Source organism: Lactuca virosa, chromosome 9 (genome assembly GCF_052849685.1).
Source record: "Lactuca virosa cultivar CGN04683 chromosome 9, Lactuca_virosa_CGN04683_v6, whole genome shotgun sequence".
Lineage (NCBI taxonomy): Eukaryota > Viridiplantae > Streptophyta > Magnoliopsida > Asterales > Asteraceae > Lactuca > Lactuca virosa.
In genome coordinates, this window is record NC_136434.1 from 45,627,347 (window position 1) to 45,648,580 (window position 21,234).

A 21,234-nucleotide genomic window follows, 5' to 3' on the forward strand; every position below is an offset into this window, starting at 1 on the left:
AGCATTACAAGAGACTCATCAACTTGACGTTCACTCAACACCTTGTTGACGTTATGGAATACGGCCTTAGCGCCACCCGATACGTCTGGTCTAATTAAAAAAAATATCTTAAACAACTTTTTTTTTTTTAATATTTGTGTATTCAAAGAAGACTACTCAAACTTGTTAATATTAAAGATCTTAATTTTTGAAAACCAACTTGTAAAAAACGATCCAAACAAAGTTTAATCCGGTTGTTAGAATCAAAATTAAATTTTATTAAAACTATTTTTATATCCATGCTTTAAAAACCAAAATCAATTTGAATTCACTTGGATCAAACCGGTTTATTCAAATGAACACTTATATCGGTGATGATAATGTAGGGACATCCGATCATAAATTCATTCATTTCCAATTCTATTACTTTAACTGAATTAAATTTTGTTAAAAAAATCGATTTCATTATTTTATATTTTGCTACATCTATATCTGTATTATGCAAATCTTTTGGGGTGAAGCCGCTAGAATAATTTGAAACAATCTTGTGAGGCGGTCAAAATGGTAAAATCAGTCAAATAAAAGAATTAAAAAGGTGGTCCATCGGAATCAGAAGAAACAAAATAAAAAGGAGCAGGAACAGGAGCAGGAGGGTGTCTCTGCAGCTCGATGAGGTAAATATGGCCGATTCCCCGCCGTAATTACTACCCCAATATCTATTCTTTTTATTAAAATAAACCAAACAACTCAGGATATATAATATTAATTAATTGTTTGGTTTAGTTAAGTAAATATCATATTTTTCTTGGAAATATAACTTTTAATAGTATTTCTTAATAATATCATCAATCTCGAGTAATCTTATTGATTGCTTTTAGATATCTAATTTTAATATGTGTCCCGACCCAACACATAAAACGCTCACAGCCTCAATGTGGTTGTAGATTGTGACGTAGAGGATAAATTTGATAATTTGTAAGGACGTATAAACTAATTAGAATCCAAAACAATTTAATTAGGACATGCACTTGGTTGACATAAACACAAACATAAATTATTATTATTATTATTATTTTGCTTATATTGGATTCTAAATCTTTTTAGAAAACCAAAAGTAAGGGGGTGTTTGGCTTATCTTTTGAGAGGCCAAAAGTCCTTTTTGGAAAAATTGCAAAAAGTTAGGTTTTCCTGACTTTTCCAAAAAGTCAGTTTTCCTTATATCCAAAATCCGAAAATAGTTTTTAAAATGCTTTTATCAAACATCTTTTGTCTTTTATCTTTTCCTAAAAAGACTTTTGGCATATCAAAAGATAAACCAAACACCCCCTAAAAATATATAAAAGCATCGAAATATCCTTTACTGATTTTGTTGTAATTTATCGTTTTTGGTACGCAGTAGTCCAATAGAAAAATAAATGAGATATTTTTGGTCTGTAGTAATCGAAAAGGCAAATAAATGAAATATTAGCAGCTCTTTCAAAATAATAATAATAATAATAATAATAATAAAATGAAATATTAGCAGAATGAACAAAAAAAATCAGGGCTAATGTCATAAAAACCCTCAAGTTTTCAAGGTTTTGTCGGTTTTGCCCAAAGTTGAATTTTACGTCCGTTTTTACCCTAACATTTTCCAAAAAATGTTCGGTTTTACCCTTTTACCGGTGATAGCAGGTTACCATTATATTAACTTCGAAAAATTCTTAAGTTTACAGCTTTTTTTACGTTTTTACCCTTAAGTTTATAATTTTTTTTACACTTTTACCCCATGTATTTTTTTTTTCATATTATACGTATTCATGCAGAAAAATCATATTTATATACGAAAAAAATTTAATTAAATATTGTATTTACATTTTTTTTATATTATATACACATATATACATATATATATATATATATATATATATATATATATATATGTGTGTGTGTGTGTGTGTATATGTGTGTATGTGTGTGTATATGGGTTTTTTTTCCTAGATAAACCATTTAAGATGTAAAAAAACAAATTAATATGTTTTCAGAACTACAAATACGTATTTTTATGTATTTAAAAATATACATATCAATTAAAAAAACTTGTTCAATCATAAACATGTTTATATAAGTATATACATATATTTTTAGAAGTGTAAATATGTATTTTGATATATGTTTTTTTAAGTATAAATATATTTTTAGAAATATAGATACATATTAATATATAAAAATGTAAAAATATGTATTTATACTTCTAAAAACTATATCTATAAAACATGTATTCATAATTCTAAAAATATTATTTATCTTTTTAAATGGTATAACTTTGCAAAAATACACACACAAACAAACAAACAAATATATATATATATATATATATATATATATATATATATATATATATATATATATATAACATTAAAAAAATATATAAATATAATATTTAATTAGACATTTTTTCATATATAAATACGATTTTTCTGCATGAATACGTATATTATGAAAAAAAATACTTAGGGTAAAAGTGTAAAAAAAGTTATCAACTTAAGGGTAAAAATGCAAAAAAAAAACGGTAAACTTAAGGGTTTTTTTTCGAATTTAATATAATGGTAACCTGGAAAACCTGTTATCACCGGTAAAAGGGTAAAACCGAACATTTTTTTCAAAAATGTTAGGGTAAAAACGGACATAAAATTCAACTTTGGGCAAAACCGACAAAACCCTGAAAACTTAAGAGTTTTTATAACATTAATGTTTGATTACTATACAGCCATACAAGAATAAAAATGAAACACTATTTATGGAGATTCTTTCTTCGTGTCCTAAACACTGTTTAATTCCATGCATGAGAGATGTTTTTTTTAATAATTTACTAGGCTATAATTTGTGGAAACCACGGTCGGTATATTTAAAATTTTTATATAGATAAAAAATAATAAATGTAAAAAAAACCAAGATATTGTCGATTGTAAGTAATTATGAATTAATTTGTTAAGCAAAATAAGCATAATAATATTATTAGGATATAATTTTGTATTTTCAAATTTTGAATTGAATTTGATTTGTTACAAAAAAAGGACATAATAAAAATCATAGAAAAATGTCACGTGTCAAAGCAACATTCTACAAAACTGACACGTGTCAATTTTAGGTTTCATTTATTAGAAGAGATAGATTCAGAAAATAAAATGGTATATATTGCAATTAAAACATTTTTTTTATACATTTTTATGGTTTTTGAAAATTCAATTAAATAAATTTTGTTTTAAACAAATGAAACTCTTTTCTACTATAATTATATTTATAAAATTTATATCATTTATTTATATCTTTTAGATTTTTTATAATTATGTTTAAACTATTCATAAATATATCATATGCATTTTGAACGAAATAAATATTTCCATATTGAATTTATTTAACTATTTATTTTAATTTAATTAAAATAGTACTTTCAGAAAATACTAATACTTTGATTATTAATGATTTTATTTAATTTGTTTTCTATTTATTAATAACAAACCATATGTTTTAACGAAAACTTTTAATTTATTCTGGACAACAAAATATTGTAATTGAATATAATAATTCATTTCATTACTTATTTGTTTTATTATATACAACCAAGATAATTGAAAATAATTAATTATTTTCATTACTTATTCATTCCGTTATGTTGTTTATTTTATATTTTTAGTGATTGCATTTCATCCTAAAAAGCATAAGATAATTTTATTTATTTACAAAATCATCATCTATTAATGTTTTTAATAATACAAAAAAGACAAATATTGTTAATTACATTAAACACTTTTCAAGAAAAAATACAAAAAGTTATGAAATCTCCAAAATAACCATAATTTCATAAATAACATACGTGAAGAAGGCATGTCATCTACGAAAATATAAAACGACCTCATATCAGTATAATTTAATATACTTTTGCTAAGAAATGGTATCGATTGTTCGAGAAATGAGCCAACTTATATCCGACATTGGCTTCTAGTTGTCCATTATATAATGTAAAATATAATTTTCTCTCACTTTTTACACCATAATTTCATAAGAGATATCTGATGGTATATTCTCTTTAAAGAAGACGAAAGACGACAACATTCTACCATCTACAAATAAGCTTTGTTGTCATTTTTAACTTTCTTTACGTTTTTTGCGGTTATTTATGTAGGAAAGTGTCATTTTTTAAATAGATCTAACATTTCTGCAGATTTTATCTGTGAATACGACAATGTATTAGACATATCTACCATTAGCATGGATTTCATATGTGAAAATGTCATTTGTGTTCGAGAAATTATGGATATGACATTTTGCAGATAGCATCTACGAAAATGAGAGATCCATTTACAGAAATACAAATTTATGAGTGTTATATATTGAGTTTTAAGAATTTTTTAATGTAAAATGAGAACAAATCATTTATTGGGCAGATAAATTCCAAACCGTTTGTGGATAACGTTAAAGGAGTTGTAGACCGTTTAAGAAGAAGATCGAATGTCGTTATTTGAATCCACTACCTTTGGATATTAGGAAGACGTACATAGGCCTCCAGGGGACATACTCACCTGTCTTGGGGTTACGTTACATGAGGTCCGAAAGGATGCTCACTTAGGTGTTGTTTGTTTTTTTGAAGCAAAAATCCATAAAGTCTGCGGACCACCTCTGCAATCCTCTGCAGTAGAAGAGGTGGACCAAACGGCTGCAGACTGTAATAAGAAGCGTGTTTGTTTTTTTAAAATCTGCATGCTGCTGCAGATATTAAAAAATTAAAATAAACTGATTTTATAATCCAAAAATAGTTTTTTAATACCGAAAATTTAATAATGTATGACATTTCGGCAAAAATTTATGATATTTCAGCAAAAAAATAATGATATTTTAACAAAAAATAAAGATATTTTAGCATAAAATAATTATATTTCATCAACAAATTATTATTATTCAATATAAAAAAAATTCAGGAAGAACAAACAAAAAAAACGAAAAAAAAATGTGAAATAATATTTCATCAATATATAATCAATATTTTAGCAAGAAAAAAAAAAAGAGGTTGGAAGAGGTAGGAAGAGACAAAACAAATGTTGCGCCAAGAAGAACACGCGCAGAGATTTTTTAATCCGAAGACTTCTGAAAAACAAACAGCTGCGAGATAAAAAGTGTTGCGCGTGTGCTGCGCCGCGCAGCAATTAGAGGTCTGAAAAAGTTTTTTTTTCCAAAAAACAAACAACAACTTAATCATATAGGAGTGTTTGTGGTTTTTATTAGGCGAGCAAGAGGTGTTCGGACATGCGAAACTGTGTTTAATTCTACATCGAATTGAAATTCGATAACCATCTGGGTGTAAATTAATTTGGAAATAAAAGAGTAGATTCAACGTTCTACAATGAGTGTTTCCGGAACAAATAGATATCTCGTTGACAGTTGCTCATTTACATGAAATTATCCATTACAAAGTTTTCTTCCACATTGATGACAATGACGCTATAAGACCATGTTTACTAAAATTTTATGTGAATGCTTTTTAAGAAACGAGAATACATACAATGTTACAAATATATGGCTTTCATTGGTTGTAGACTTAAACAAATAGAATAAGTATGAAATTTACGGTTCTTGTGTTTATTAAATTTGTTATTTATAAATATTAATTTAATTCTCTTTATAACATATTTTGATAGGTGAGTTTTTTATAGTTTGCACACTTACTATGAGATCTGCAAATATTTTATGAAAATAGAAAAGTGCACAATTCGTCTTTTGCTTGGCGAAGCCTCGCCACCGTTTAAGTACATCGTCTCTTTTTTTTTTTTCCTTTTCAATGTATGATTTATCTTTTTTCTTAATATAAAATTTTGTTTTTAGTTTTTGGCATATGAAAATAATTTATTTATTAGTTTCTTAGATATGGATTGGGAAATATGCATTGACTGTCCACATTAATTTGCTAGACGTCATTGAGGTATACTAATACTGCATATACAAAGTTTGGGAGTTTCTTAAATGGATTGGACAGACATACGTAATGAGTGGTATGTTTTCCGGAAACAACAAAAGAAGCATAGGAAAGAGGACATGTAAGGATCATCAGGTCCCTCAACTTGTATATATAGGATGACCTCCATCCACGGTTTATTGCTATAGTCGCCTGTAAACAATGATGTAGTGAATGATTTGTATAAAATAGAGAAGTAGTTTGCCTTTACGTAGTTTTATGTAGACTAAAAACAACTTTTTCGTGGTACATTTATATATTTAGAAGTGATCGGTGATTTCCCTTCGTATATTGAACAACCTTTTAACAATGTCATGTCATTTCGTATGCCAACACCCAACGATGTAAAAAAAAAAAGTTTCTGTTATTAATAAACTATACATATATATTATAATAATCTTTTTTTGCAAAGTTAATTTGAACACAGAAGTGAATAAACCCTCTACATTCCATATGTTGCAACATTCAGTGATCGTGTGAGTTTACTTATTTCAAAGTTATGTATTTTTTATGATTATACATTCTAGAGATTTTTTTTTTATTATTGACGGCATTTATTTTCCTATAAATCGTCATTAGGTACTTGCGAGCTATGGCTAGACTGCATGACTTTATAATATACGACAATCTTGTTTTGGAAGGCGGTTTTGCACTGCTTATACATGAAGTGATCAAATATCAAAAATTTCAAGATAAAGTTGTGAAAGTTGTAGATGACTTGGACTACGTGATGAATGCATGCTTACTGCGACGACCTATCATTATAAAATTTGTTTTGGCTTAAAAGACTGTCGCAACAAGAAGGAATCTTAGGAGATTGTAATGTCTTTCTTTGTATGATTTTAGATCAATTGTTGTTAGACCATCGTTCGCTTATTGTGACTGCAGCTGCATAATTAGCTGCTTTGATTTTTAGATTTAGGATAACATGTGATCTTATGCTTTGTGTCGATTACTTCCTATATTTTGTGCAACAAGGAATTGAAAAAACTACATGAACGACACAATTATTTTATTTTTATTTTCATAACTTAAACAAGAACAATATAAAACAATAATATAAAACAATAGAATAACATTGCAAACTTATTACTTAGACCAAAACAATACAAAATGTCATTATATTAATTACAAACTTAATTATTGAGAAATTATACGGGACACATTGCTTGTGCATGGTCAATAAAACCTCCTATAATTCTAACAAAGTTTGCAAGATGGTATCTTTCTACCGGAAGCCTTTCAAACACATCAAACCATTTTTCTGCTTCTTTTGTTTTTTTTTCTTAGTATCAACTACAAATTCTTCTTTTTTTCTTTCATATGTGTTGATAGCATTTCTAAATAGGTTTTAAGTATCATAATCTTTAGCTGGTAGCAGTTCTTTCAAGCTACCAAGAGATGAATTAATATCAGAATAAACATAATAATATTTTTCTTCACATTGTCAAACACTAAATTCAGATGAATAAGATTATTATTGAAAATAATTATGCATACTTAATTATAACTGTACAAAAAATAATAATTTTATGAATTCATCTTATAGTGAATAAGAAAATTATTTATATATAGATTAAAAGAGGGTTCCTCTAAGAACAGTAACTTTTCCTATTGGACCTTTTTTTTTTAATAGTATAGTTTTCTTCTTCAAACTTTGGCAACAATTGTTTGAGATGTTAACACTTTTGGTCCTTTATTCTTTAGTGTTACACCATTTGGCTATTTTGGTCCATACTCTAGTATTAATTACAATAAGTCATAATATTTTCTACAACTTGCCAGTTTTGGTCACTTCTCTAATATTAATTTTCGTTTTTCAACATCTAACCACCATAGTTTCTATATTTTGTCAACTTTCGTCCATTTTCTACAACTTGGCACTTTTGGTCCATTCTCTAATATTAATTACAGTAAGCCATAATATTTTCTACAGCTTGGCAGTTTTGGTCCCTTCTCTAATATTGACTTTTGTTTTTCAACATCTAACCACCATAGTTTCTATATTTTGTCAACTTTCGTCCCTTATGTATATTCTAAAAAATTGTGCATAAACAAACACGAACTGTGAAATCTGAAACAACCAAGAAAACAATAAAAAAAACTTCCCGACCCCTAGCAACGCAAGGGCATACCCTCTAGTTGAAATTAAAACTCTATATAACATTCAAATAAGGTGGGAAGTGTAAAGTAAATATTGTTAGTTGAGTTCATTAACAAGATAATATATGAAAAATAAATATGTTACTGATAGCTTATTTTATTTCCTTATTTTATTAGTTTATTTTAGATTTTTAGATTTTTTTATCATTATTGCATTGTATTTTATTTATTTTTTCTTTGGATGGATCGTACCGTGTGTTTTTTATAATTATCTTTATGATCATTTTTATAATTGTACAAAAAATAATAGCTTTATGATCATTTTGCAAATGATGTCATGGGTTCATCTATAAAATGGTCATATAAAACAAAATGACTATCTTAATGATTTGACTAATTTTTTATTATATTTTTAAAAGACAAAACTGCAAAATTGGTCCTTATGGTTTGCGAAAAACTTTGGATAGAGTCCAAAAAATTTTCAACTTGCATTGAAGGTCCAAAATCAAAAACTTCTTGTGATTTTGGTCCAAAAAAACTTGAAAAGACGGTTATGCCCTCTTATTTTCTTTTTTGTATTTTTTATAATTATCCTAAGGGGCTGTTTGGCAAGATCTGAATTTTTAAGAGGTCTGAATTTCTAAGAGGGTCTAAATTTTTAAGATCTGAATTTTGAAATGATGTTTGGTTGGAACCTCTGAATTACAATATTGAATGATAAAAACGACCATTTTACCCTTTTATATTATTTTTTGCTGAATTCAAGGTTTTTGTTTATATAATAACCAAATCAAATTCATAAATAATTATAAAAAGATATAAAAACTGCATAAAATCCAAATTAAACATATATCAAAATCAAACATAAATTCAAATCAAACATAAATTAAACATAAATCTATCTAGGCATGCATGTTTTGTATCTCTCTAATTACATACAAACATAAACTCTCACAAATGGGGAAACATGTTTTCTCTTCCTTCCTCCCATTTCACTGATTCCCTCACTTCATTCCTACTTTTTCTAATCATCTTTCTTCCTTTTAACCCAAGGTCATTTTGGGAAAAACATCTTTTTTCTTCCTTCCTCCTATTTCTGTAACCACCGAAACCACAACTTAAAAACATATGTGATGAAACCAGTCAAATTGGCAAACATGATCTTAAACCATCATCTTACCCACTAATCACTAATCATAACCCATTTTTTTAAAAAAAAGACCCAAATAAACAAATCCCATAACAAATAAATTCAGCAAATGAATTCAATTTAAGCACATTAATTCAATTTCAGCTATACATACACATATATTTTGATTTCATAATTCCATTTCAGCAAATGAATTCAGCAATAATTTAGCACAAATCAACAACATCGGCAACAGATTTCAGCAATATAGTTCAACAAATAAACACAAACTCAATAAATTTCAGCAACGGATTTCAACTATACATACACATACATTTCAGAAATCAATAAAATCAGCAAGATCATCAACTTATATTTCAGAAATCAAGCCATATCAGCATTTAAGATTTATCAGTTTTCAGATTTATCAAACATCATATACTATAGCATCAATTTTCAGAAAGAGGGAACGTGGGAGGCAAAGCTGCCGGAGGCGCAGCAGTCACCGGAGGTAGAGAAGACGCCGACAATCAACAACACATTCCAGAAAAAACAGCAAAAACCAAGTTTATATCTATTGCTACTCGATTTTCAGGGCAAAAAAATGACAAAAACGTTACCTACAACCAGAGGTTGGCATCGTTTTAAATAGGTGGAGGTCTATGTCGCTGCAACAGATGGCGGAGGCGGGGCGACGGAATTGGCGGCGGTGGTGTTGTAGATCGGAGGAAGCAGACGATTATTGAAGATCGGTGAGGGATAAGAATTGGGGTGAGAAGGAGGAGAAGGGGCGAGAAAGAGAACGTGTTTTTGGGTCAAGGGCATAGCACGTCTTTTATTTTTTCAGATGGAGTTTGAAATCTGATTCGGTAAGTGCTAAAATTCAGATTCAGACCAAAACTTAAGAGATAAACAAACGGTCTGAGTCTTAAAGATTCAGACCTACCCTTTATTAAGACGTATTAAGATTCAAACAAGCAAGCCCTAATACTAATTACTTTAAAAAAAAAAAGAATTATCCCTTTACCTCCACCCACCCCCACCGTTCTCTCTCTCTCTCTCTCTCTCATACATACATACGACCTTTTCTATTCAGATCTTCTTCCCCACCCTTCATCTTCAACCCATCTTCCTTATCTTCCACAAATCAGAGACACGACATCGCAAATACTACACTTCGTGTAGAATTTTCAATCTGTTCCCCTCACACTTCTTCCCCTCGTGTTTCTTCACCTCGAGTTTCTTCTCTGAGATTGACTAAGATCAAATCGGTGATTCCAGCTCCAATGGTGTGCATCAAGGACCTCAATCCACCACCACAGGACCGCCACTGCCCTGAAGCCACGACTACCGCCACCCTAAAGCCACTACCACCGCCGCCCTGCTTGTATCTTACTTCTTCAAACTTTTTTCTTGAACAGATGAAATCACTCAGATGAGTGATGGTAATAAATCAGCGGTGAAAACGACGTCTAGGGTTCCATCAATGGTGGTTCACAGCAGTGGAATAAGAGGAGACGGTGTTTCGATTTAGCAAAATTGAGAATGAAGGTTATTGGGTCGACTTTCATCACTAGCAACAAGACCCGTCTTCTCCACTCTTATTCAAAAGGTAACCTCGATTCCGCCATTCCAACCATTGGAATCAGGAGAGAAAAGAGGGGAATCAACAATAAAATCAATCTTCCAGAAATCTCTAGTGATGTTCTGATCAATTCCGGAAGAAAGCAACTACAGAAAGAAGTAGAGATGTTTCGATCACTACTCCAGAAACCGGTAAAATCATTACTCCAGAAACCAGACAGAAAACTAAAATACTCAAGAAACCCACCTGAAACCAGAAATACTCATCAGTTATGTAGATTTGACAGTCAATGAAGGAGCAGAGCTGGAGAAAAAATGGAGAAGATGAAGGGATAAGGAGGTTTCCAGTGGTGATGAAGGACTACGAGGACCATACAGAAAAATGGAGAAAACACAATCTCCCATCTGAATTTGCTTATTGTATAAGCAGTTTCTAATAAGAAGGGGAAGAAGAAGATGGATCGGGGTTTTTTTGACTTTTTCTTTGAGAGAGAGAGAGAGAGAGAGAGAGAGAGAGAGAGAGAGAGAGAGAGAGAGAGAGAGAGAGAACGGTGGGGGTGGGTAGGGGTAAGGGGATAATTCTTTTCTTTTTCTTTTATTTTTAAAATAATTAGTATTAGGATAATTATAAAAAATAAAAAAAGAAAATAAAATGGCATAACCGTCTTTTCAAGTTTTTTGGACCAAAATCACAGAAAGTTTTTGCTTTTGGACCTTCCATGCAAGTTAAAAACTTTTTGGACCCTATCGAAAGTTTTTCGCAAACCATAAGGACCAATTTTACAGTTTTGTCTTTTTAAAAATATATAATAAGAGTAGATGTTATTAGAATTAGCAAAACAAATACGTTTTTAGGTGGATGGAGTCGAAGGAAATATGCAGTTGGTTGACTACGATAACGGCGATACCGTCAGCTACACCATTCCTTGGTGGAGTTGTACCACCAAGATGGTGGAATTTCGTGTTACCTAAGCCGACATTCTATCTCCTCTCTACTTGTAACATGTCCTATCAAACTTGTACTGTAGGGTATGGATTAGAAGAGATGAATTCCAATGTGTTATGGGTTATGAGGGTTTAAAGTGAGAGATGAAAAAATATATATGTAGTGCCTACGTGGCAAATAGATCGGGAGGGATGAACTTCCCCCTCCCTTAGTCCCTTAGTATTTAGATATATAATAAAACAAAAAAGGGGGAACAAGACTACTCAAATTCCCGATCCGAACCAGTACCGTTTATATTAATATGAGACAGGATTCGGTATTTTAAAATCATAAAATTCGGGATTTGATATTGTCGATACGGGTGCTGGTACTGAAAACCGGTACCATGCCCGGTACGGTACTAGTACCGGTAATGTTAGTTCGGTTCATTACTTAGTATTACTTTTCATCTATTTCGATACTCTTGATTGATACTGATTCCGTCTCATGCTCATCCCTAAACAAAAATTTACAGATATTGCCACACCTCTAGCCTGCATTTGCAGCACCACCATCATTTGACAGTTTATCACCACCAATGTCTTCCTTCATCAACAAAAATGTTGTCTCCGATGAAGCTTATAAATTTTCAAATCTGCTATCGAGTATAAATCAATTTATGAGTAGACTTGAGTTTGAACTTTTAACAAAAGTAAAAACCAAATTTGTCAATATTATTTAAATAAGGGCTTTTATAAAGAGTTCAAGTTTTTTTTTCTCAGTTATTTTAAAACCTCAATGATTAAGTTAGAAATTAAATATGCTTGATTGGTATATTTTGCTTGATTGTTTCACACTTTCACTGAATAAATTAAAAAAAAATACAATATACCAGAAACGTATTTATTAGATACTAAATGATTAAAAATATTACTAATAAAGAAGTGATTTGTGGGTGAATCCACATAAGTTATGTGTGGATTAATGTAATTAATAGAATCAAAATTATTAAAATAAAGAAGGAAAGAATAATAATATCATAGAGGTTTCTAAGAGAAAACATTAATATAGAGAAGGAATGCTTGTAATCAAAGATACCCACCGTGTGATGTTGCCTTCAACTGCGCCGTATAATTATATTCCTTTTTTATTTATTATTAAAATATTTTCTTGAGTAAATTATATGGATGATTCTTAAACCCTTTAAGGTATTTTTTATGTGTGGTCCCTAAAATTTTTTTTTAACTTTGAAAGGTTCTTTATAATTTAATATGTTGCATATTTCATCCTTAGTGTTAACAACATTTAAAATTTTCTTTTAGCGTATGTTAAATGACTTTTTACGTTTATTTTCATATATATTATATATTTAATGTGATATGACCCTATCACTTTTACTATATTCAACCCATCCACATTCCTTTATGTCTTTATACCCCCTTGAAGTTAATTATTGATAGAATAGTGTTGAGGGTTGTTCATATGGAGACAATATATGAACACTATTTTCCACTGCCAACAATACAAACGCGGTCCCTTATTCGTTCAAGAAACTCAAGAGAAATTTGATTCTGAACCTGAAATCATTCGAGAAACTCAACCAACCAAAGTATTTAACAAAAGAAAAGAGAAGGCGACAACCAAATCATGAGAACCTGTAGAAGTGCTAGCATTGACACATGCATGGCGATGTTTCTGAAGATGCGAAGGTTGGAAAAGACCAAATACATGATTTTTTTTTTAGGCAAGTTACAAAAAGGTTCCACAAAAAAAATGAATCTATGAGAGTATCGTTCAAAAGACCAAGTGTATTCCAAATAGGGGAAGACAAACAAACAAGTTATGTTGTTTAATGATTTGTATAACAACATGAAATGTCAATAGCAAAGTGGAGAAAGTGAATTTGTGATTTTGCAGAAAGTTGTAAAAGTATACCAAAAAAACAAGAAGGCTTTCAAGTTTATTGAGTTTCAAAATTTCGTGAAAGATAACCAAAAATAGAAAAAGAACAAAACATCCGATGAGCATATCGATAGTGGTTCATAACGCTCAAGAACATCCGAATCCGAATCCACCACATCAGATACTCGTATTGGAATCAACATCAACGATGATGAAACCGTCCAAGTTACACCATCTTCCCGACCAATGGGAACGGACAAAACAAAAGACAAAGACAAAGGCAAAAAAATAGATTTTGATGACTTGAAAGTGATGGGAGACGAGGTGAATGATCTAAATGAAAGAATTGACAAAATTTTGCAAATTGCTTTCGAAAAAGAGCACAGGAAACAAAGATAGACATGAAATCACTAACGCTAGACACAAGTCACATGGTCAGGGAGGAGTTTGAAATTATTTTAGCGATCAAAACCGACCTTAAAAAACGGTATATTAATTTGTTTTTTAAATCGTTTGTTGTGTGTTTTTTTTATATTTGTAGGATTTAAAATTTCTAGTTGTTTTTATTTTCTAAGTTTTGAGGAGTTTTTTTAATGTCATGGTACCCACTCCTAGTGTGTGGCAAAAAACATTGATTTGGTGGTAAAAATGAAATAGCAGTGAGATGGTGTCTATATGACAAAGAAAAAAATTCGATAAGAGTGACATCACATCATCCAGCCTACTAATTGTTTCTCTATGATAGATAACCCACAAAAAATCACTTTTTTTGTTTAAAGATCTAAACTTTTGGTTTGTAATACAATTAATATAGCCTCCTAAATATTTAGCTTTTAGTTTTTAAAGAGGTAAAACACTTGTCGTTTGTAGATCATATCTATAGAATAAGAGATGTATTAAAGTGTTGTAATCTGCAAAAAAAAAATAGTTTTTTAAAGTATGTATACCGCTAAAAAACATAAGTTTAAATAAACTGATTTTTTTAACATAAAAATATTTTTCGAGACAGATTATAATTTTACAATACTGAAATTTAATTCATACATCAAGCATACAAAAAATATAAAGTATTTATTCCATATTTTGCATTAAATGTTCAACAATTTCATCTCACAGAACCATATATTTCTTGTCCACTGCACTACCATGTACTTCATGATCATCAACGCATACATGATTACATGATTATTTCGAAGCAACACATTGAACTGATCGTTATTATTTTAGTTAGTATCAAATATATTTTTATGATTAACTATTTTAATAATAGATTATATTAAACTATCTATACTACTAATAATACAATTATTATTATGTTTAGGTATTTTTGTTAGTAATTTTAATAACAATAATATACTATGTTATTTGTAATAATTAAATTGTTATTACTATTACTATTATTTTTTAATGTAAGTATTAATTTATTACTATTAACATTAGTGATCTTGTTAATTACAATGTTTTTATTGGTTATATTATTATTTTTTTTTTAATGGATAAAGGAGATACTATATAGACCATTCAAATAGGAAGCGCAAACTCCAGTTTTGAAAGAACATGTGACATGCCTTCTAGGAGAAGAAGATATTAATTTTTTAGGTATATGGTTTTCTAAAAATCAAACACCTTAATCTCTATCCACCTATAGAACAAAAATGACTAGGAAGAGCTTTTAAAAGAAATCAAACGCTTTACCCAACTCGAGTTGGAAGATAGTCACGTCTTTTAGGGTTTTTTTTTCCTAATATAAAACAAATGTTCAAATTATGACAAGAGAGTCCTTTGTCTCTTGATGCACAATAGATAACTTTTTTTTTTTTTTTAATTTCAAAGATCCCGGTTTTTGTTAAACCTAATCAATTTCTTAACCAAAAAAAAATGTATTTTCACACATGTACGTAGCCAAAGATTCATGCAACTCAAAAATCAAAAAAGGAAGATTTGGGTATGCAACTATGCATCACCCCTTAGCTTTATTACAAGTCCCCACACATTCATAAAACCTAAACCTCCTTTGTAGATCTTGCCAATTATTTTATTCAACATCTACCTTTTAAATCATTAAATATTTATAAAGAATAATTATTTTTCTCATCAGAATATCATGTTTTTTTTTATTTATCCAATTATATATAAAGTAAAAGTTGTTATAATTGAAAGATTTTTTCGAAATACAGTGGCATGATAAACATAAGTAAAAATATAATGGTTCAATAAAAATAAATAGCTACTATAAACTAAACACCATGATTCTTACAAGATTACAGACATGGCACTTATAATAATGCACTTAACACTTAAGAGTAAAATGTAAACACTTTTAGTTAATTTTGTTGATTGAATTCCATCATAATACTTGTGGCTCAAGAAGTCATATTATTCAGGTTTAGGGCATACGTGTTTTAAACAGAACAGGAGAGGTCGGGAGGGGGTTATTTTTCACGTAAAAAGCCAAATCAAGAATAAAAGAAGGGTTAAAGTGAGACGTAATCTCGTATGACAACTGGCTAACATGGATGACAAAAGAAGGTGATGAGTTTTGATTAGCAACGATATATGGATGACAATAAAAGATTTGCGTGGTTTTCTTATGTAAAACTAATACAAATGTACATGATGAAAGCATTTGTGTACTACTTCAACAAGCCAATAATTGATGGAGAAAAGGCAATGATATGTCATACATAAAGATTGACATATATACAATGTATATCTACCCTAAATCTTTTGGTCGTGAAATGCATGTATGAAACAAGTAAACAATGACGAATGCACAACTACTCATCATGGTTATTTAGGACTTTAAGCTATGTATGGAATTGGTATATGAGATAAATATGCATGCAAGCATAGAGTTGTGCAACAATATACATTTGTAGCTGTTAGCTATGGGTTAATTTTGAGAATTTCAATATCATGTATGTGCACGTTTAAACATAATTTTACGTGTCTTGTGAGTTTGGTCATCTTTTAGAAAATATAACTTATGAATTTAAATGATGAATATGTATGTTATTCGATCACATCCGCTCAGTACACATTAGTTTCAAGATTGAAATCTAGATGTATCATATGATATCAAAACTTAATTATAAAATCATGTTCACATATACACAATGATTGATACTAGGACATTTGTCACTTGGACTATATGTATTTAATTTGGCTTTATCATTTATAAATATTTTTTTCTTGTTTTAGAACCTCATCTTGTTTCAGTTTTTTCCTAAGGGTTGATCGATAAACTGGAACCATTAAGTGTTGTGTAACTCTAATCGCTTGATTGTTTGGAGAAAGTAGGTTCCTTAATTATTTAGAAGTTTTTTTTTTAGAGGTCATTCAAAGACTGGATTACACGGATTACACGTATTGAATGTTGATTGATTCAGTTGTTACATTTGAATAACAACCCTTTAAACTATCCAAGTAAATGCAATGTCAGTGGTCTTTCAAGTGTACCATATTAGCTTTTTCATTTACCTCTATAGCATTCTAATACAAATTGCATTGCTCTATCAGAAATGGGTTTTATTGACACGACAACAACTTTATACATGTTAACAAATATTGTAATTAGTTATAGTCAGGCCAACCCTATGTATGTGTGGTGTGTGCCACCACATAGGGTATGTGTCATTTAGAGGCCTGATTTTTTTACGTATATTATTATTGGCGACGGATTAGTAACCGATTAATAAGGATTACTTACGGATCAATGACACATGTTTCTTTTGCTTAATTTTGTAACCCTTGTCAACTTATCAATGATTTTTATTAGATAAACTAGAAAAGATTCTGAGGCGTTGCCGAGGTCGGAAGGTATTGCTTTGTAAAGTAAAGTAGCATGTTGGTTGCTTTTTGTCCGTTAATGTGAGGGTAATTTGGTCTTTTCAGGTAGTAGGGACTGAATTTGTCACCATGGGTAAACCATATGGACCATTTATGTAATTTTGGCGGCGGTGGTGGTGGTGGTGATGGAAGATGGTGGGTGGGTATTTTCTAATAAATAAAACATTAATTTAAAACCAAAAAGAGAATGTTAAATCTGGTAAACCACAGGGACCAATCGTGTAATTCTGTCTAACAATAATAATAATAATGATGAGGGACCATTTCTGCGAAAAGACAAAATACTAATAATTTGTAATAAAAGGCGAGGGTTATGAAAAATTCAAACCAAAGTGAAAGGGTTGTTTGTGAACAAAAACATAAAGATGAAGGGTCAATGTTGTAAGTTGGAGGACCAAAATTGACAAAAAAGGTGTCACTTTACTGTTAAAATCTTTCATAACTTTAATATATATATAATAATAAATTATATATTCAAAGGCCTATTTTTATTTTTCGCACACACTTTAAAGTTAACGGATCGGCTCTGTTTATAGTTAATAATTATTCAGTAATATATTAACATTGTATAGAATTATTCATAATTTAAATAATAAAAAATAATAATTATTTGTAATAGGTCAAACTACGTCATATATATATATATATATATATATATATATATATATATATATATATATATATATATATATAATATGTGGATAACATCTATTGTGTGGACGTAAGGACAATTTCGGACCAATCATTTTGGAGTAATATACACTTTTTTTATATCATCATTTTAGGCAATTAATTAATCAAATCCATAAATTTAGGAAACTTATCCAAATCAAATTAATTATATTAATTATTATTTATAATACTTAAAGAAAACTTGTATATTTTTCCGGTCCCCTCCAAAAATATAATTTCAAATTGAAGAGCATTCTTAAAGAATATTTATAAATATTCTTTAAAACAAAACATAATTTTAAAAGAATTACAAAAACAACATAGTAAATTTTTTCTAAATTTGAAACAATTCTTAAAAGAAAACTCTTCATTTGATGTGACGACAAATAAAGAATGAAGAATCAAAATCATTCTTATTGGAAAACTATATCAAAAGAATTAGAATTCTTAAAGAATATGCAATAATCTTACAGAATGTGATGTATTTTTTAAAAGAATGTGAGGTATTCTAAAAGAATGTAGACTACTTGCATGACATAACATTATAACAAACACAAACAAAATGCAAGGAAATAATAAGTATGTGAAAAGGTTCATATCTAGGCAAACTAATCCAATCATAAAAATGCACTTATTTGCATGTTAAACAAATGATGCGTTGAACAATCAAACTTGACCAAAAGTGATATAACAAATTCCAAAAATATTGCTACCTTTGAGCATCCCTTTGCTATCTGTGCAAGAGCGATAAGTGCATCATGATGTTTCTGCCACTCAGGGGCAGCCAAGTAAGCCGACAACTGTTCACATGCAACAGGGACAATGGTATTCCCACCTAGAGCAATAGCCAACCGATCCAAGCACTCCTGCCCAACACTATAATTACTTGACTCTCCTGCATCTTCGTCCTCATTTTCAACAGTATGCCAAGCAGGTTCATCCTCGACATCCAGCAACATCTGCAATAAAATACAGAACAACCTGCTGATAAATTGTGGCAACTTCCTCGTCATACTAGGTGCCCTCTCTCTAGCCTCTGCTAGCGTGATCATAAACTCAATGGCTAGGTGTCGTGTGCCCTCTTCTAGAGTATCTGCTTCAGCTATCTGCAACATAGACCCCACCACCTCCACTAACTGCCTCCTCAAGAACCTAGTCTCAGTCCCTGCCAACTCAATCAACAATTCCAATGCCTCTTGAGCAGTAGCCTCTTGTCCGCCATTTAAATCTTCAGTCAAAGTCGTCATCATCGCTGGAAGTAAATCCTGGAACCGATCCCTATCACCAGAACTCGAAAAACACTGAATAAAATTAATTACAGGACCCAAAGCAGCAATCCTCACGTCTGAGCTCCCCGACTTAGTCAAGCACTGTAAAAACACGCCATGAAGATGCTTTATGTGTGGAATTAAAGTCTCCCCAATGTATTGTGTCAACTGCGCAAATATCAAAAACGTAGATTCTTGAAGCTTGGGAGAATCGGAAGAAACGCACTGAAACATAAACGACAACAGTTTCGGCCAACCGTTATCAGGCAGGATACTTGAAGCCAATTCCGAGATTGTATCGCATAGCTTCTTCATTATCGTTTTCGCTTCTTCTTGTTGCACACAAATCAAAAGAATATATTTAAGTGAAACCTGAGTCGTCGGAGATAACCGATTCCATACCAATGAATCATTAAATTAATTACCTAAATAAAAGGGATTAAGGATTTAATTATTTATTTTACCAAAATTAATATTGTAAAATGATTGGTTCATACTAATCCCTACATCCACACAATAATTGTTCATCCACATATGAACCTATATATATATATATATATATATATATATATATATATATATATATATATATATATATATATTCACTATAGTTCTTTTATGTCTGCTGTTTATTAAATTTGTACTAATGTATTTTATAATATTTAGGTTAGTTCAGTAAGCATTACTTAAATATTTTTAATATGAAAATATATTTTACATAAAATAAATAAACTATTAATCAAAACATAATAATAAAATCATAATGCAACAGTTTTTAACTGAAATGTGGGGCCAAAATTGCAAGTCTTGAAAGAAGGCGACTACCTTGCCAATCATTTGTGTTATCATCCCATCAGATATTCAATATTAGCAACCACTAACAATTACCAATTTGTTTTTCAAAAAATCTTAATTTTAATTAACATTCTTTGGTTAAGAGACTCTAACCTTATTTACTTGCTAAAAAATGGAATGCAACAGGTAGTGTGGGATTTCAGGCCCAAGTTAATTTTAAATTGGGTACTAAAAACTTAGCTTGGTTATTCACCCTATACGGGCGGGCTATACGTGAAACTTTTACTAGTCTTTCCTAGGGCTGGATACGAAACACATACATTTTATTGTTCGGGCATCTCAATTCTTATGCTTTAATATGATGATTCATGAATCATGGAGAATCAAAAGATACTATTATCTAATTTACCAACTAAAAATTCTTATATAACGTGAGCAATGTTTTTATATTTGCATTGTTAAAAGTTGAAATATACATCTTTATATTTGTTCCGAGAATTTAACGATTTTTTATCCAAAAAATTATTCACTTGATAATATATGTATACTATTATATAATGTATGTATGGTTATGGGATCGACTTTCATCTAAAAAGAACTTATCTTGGCCATAAAGACATCACCCCTAAAACATAATGTATCGTGATTGACCTCCTGCATAGGTCATGAGACGGGTTAACGTAAACCCTTAAGATGGTGTGGTTTGATGCATAAAAAGTACACTCATACTACTCACATGCAAATTACATGCACACTCAGACACAGATCCCTCTTTTGACATTGTCTCGTCCGATGAGCACATTTTACACTCTTCTATTTCTATTTATAAACCCTAATATTTGCTTCTCTTTCTCTTTCTTTCTTTCTTTATCCCTCTCTTATATATATATATATATATATATATATATATATATATATATATATATATATGTGTGTGTGTGTGTGTGTTTAGGTTCTATGGAAAACAAAAAACCCTAAAAAAACCCTAAAAATCATAAAAATGCATAAAAAAAATATTTAGAGATCACAAAAAATATTT

At 29.9% G+C, this 21,234-nt stretch overlaps 1 protein-coding gene across 1 annotated transcript; it reads right to left on the reverse strand.

The window, feature by feature from the left end:
- Nucleotides 1-18,749: 18,749 nt before the first annotated feature.
- On the reverse strand, nt 18,750-19,715 carry LOC145139193 (uncharacterized). Its single transcript, XM_079073106.1, has one exon. It carries the CDS (start codon nt 19,713-19,715, stop codon nt 18,750-18,752), a length of 966 nt encoding a protein of 321 aa, XP_078929232.1.
- Between the last annotated feature and the right edge of the window lie 1,519 nt (nt 19,716-21,234).

Bases quoted from the DNA above. Each gene is read 5' to 3' on its own strand.
- LOC145139193 (XM_079073106.1), bottom strand. From the start codon at position 19,715: ATGAAGAAGCTATGCGATACAATCTCGGAATTGGCTTCAAGTATCCTG.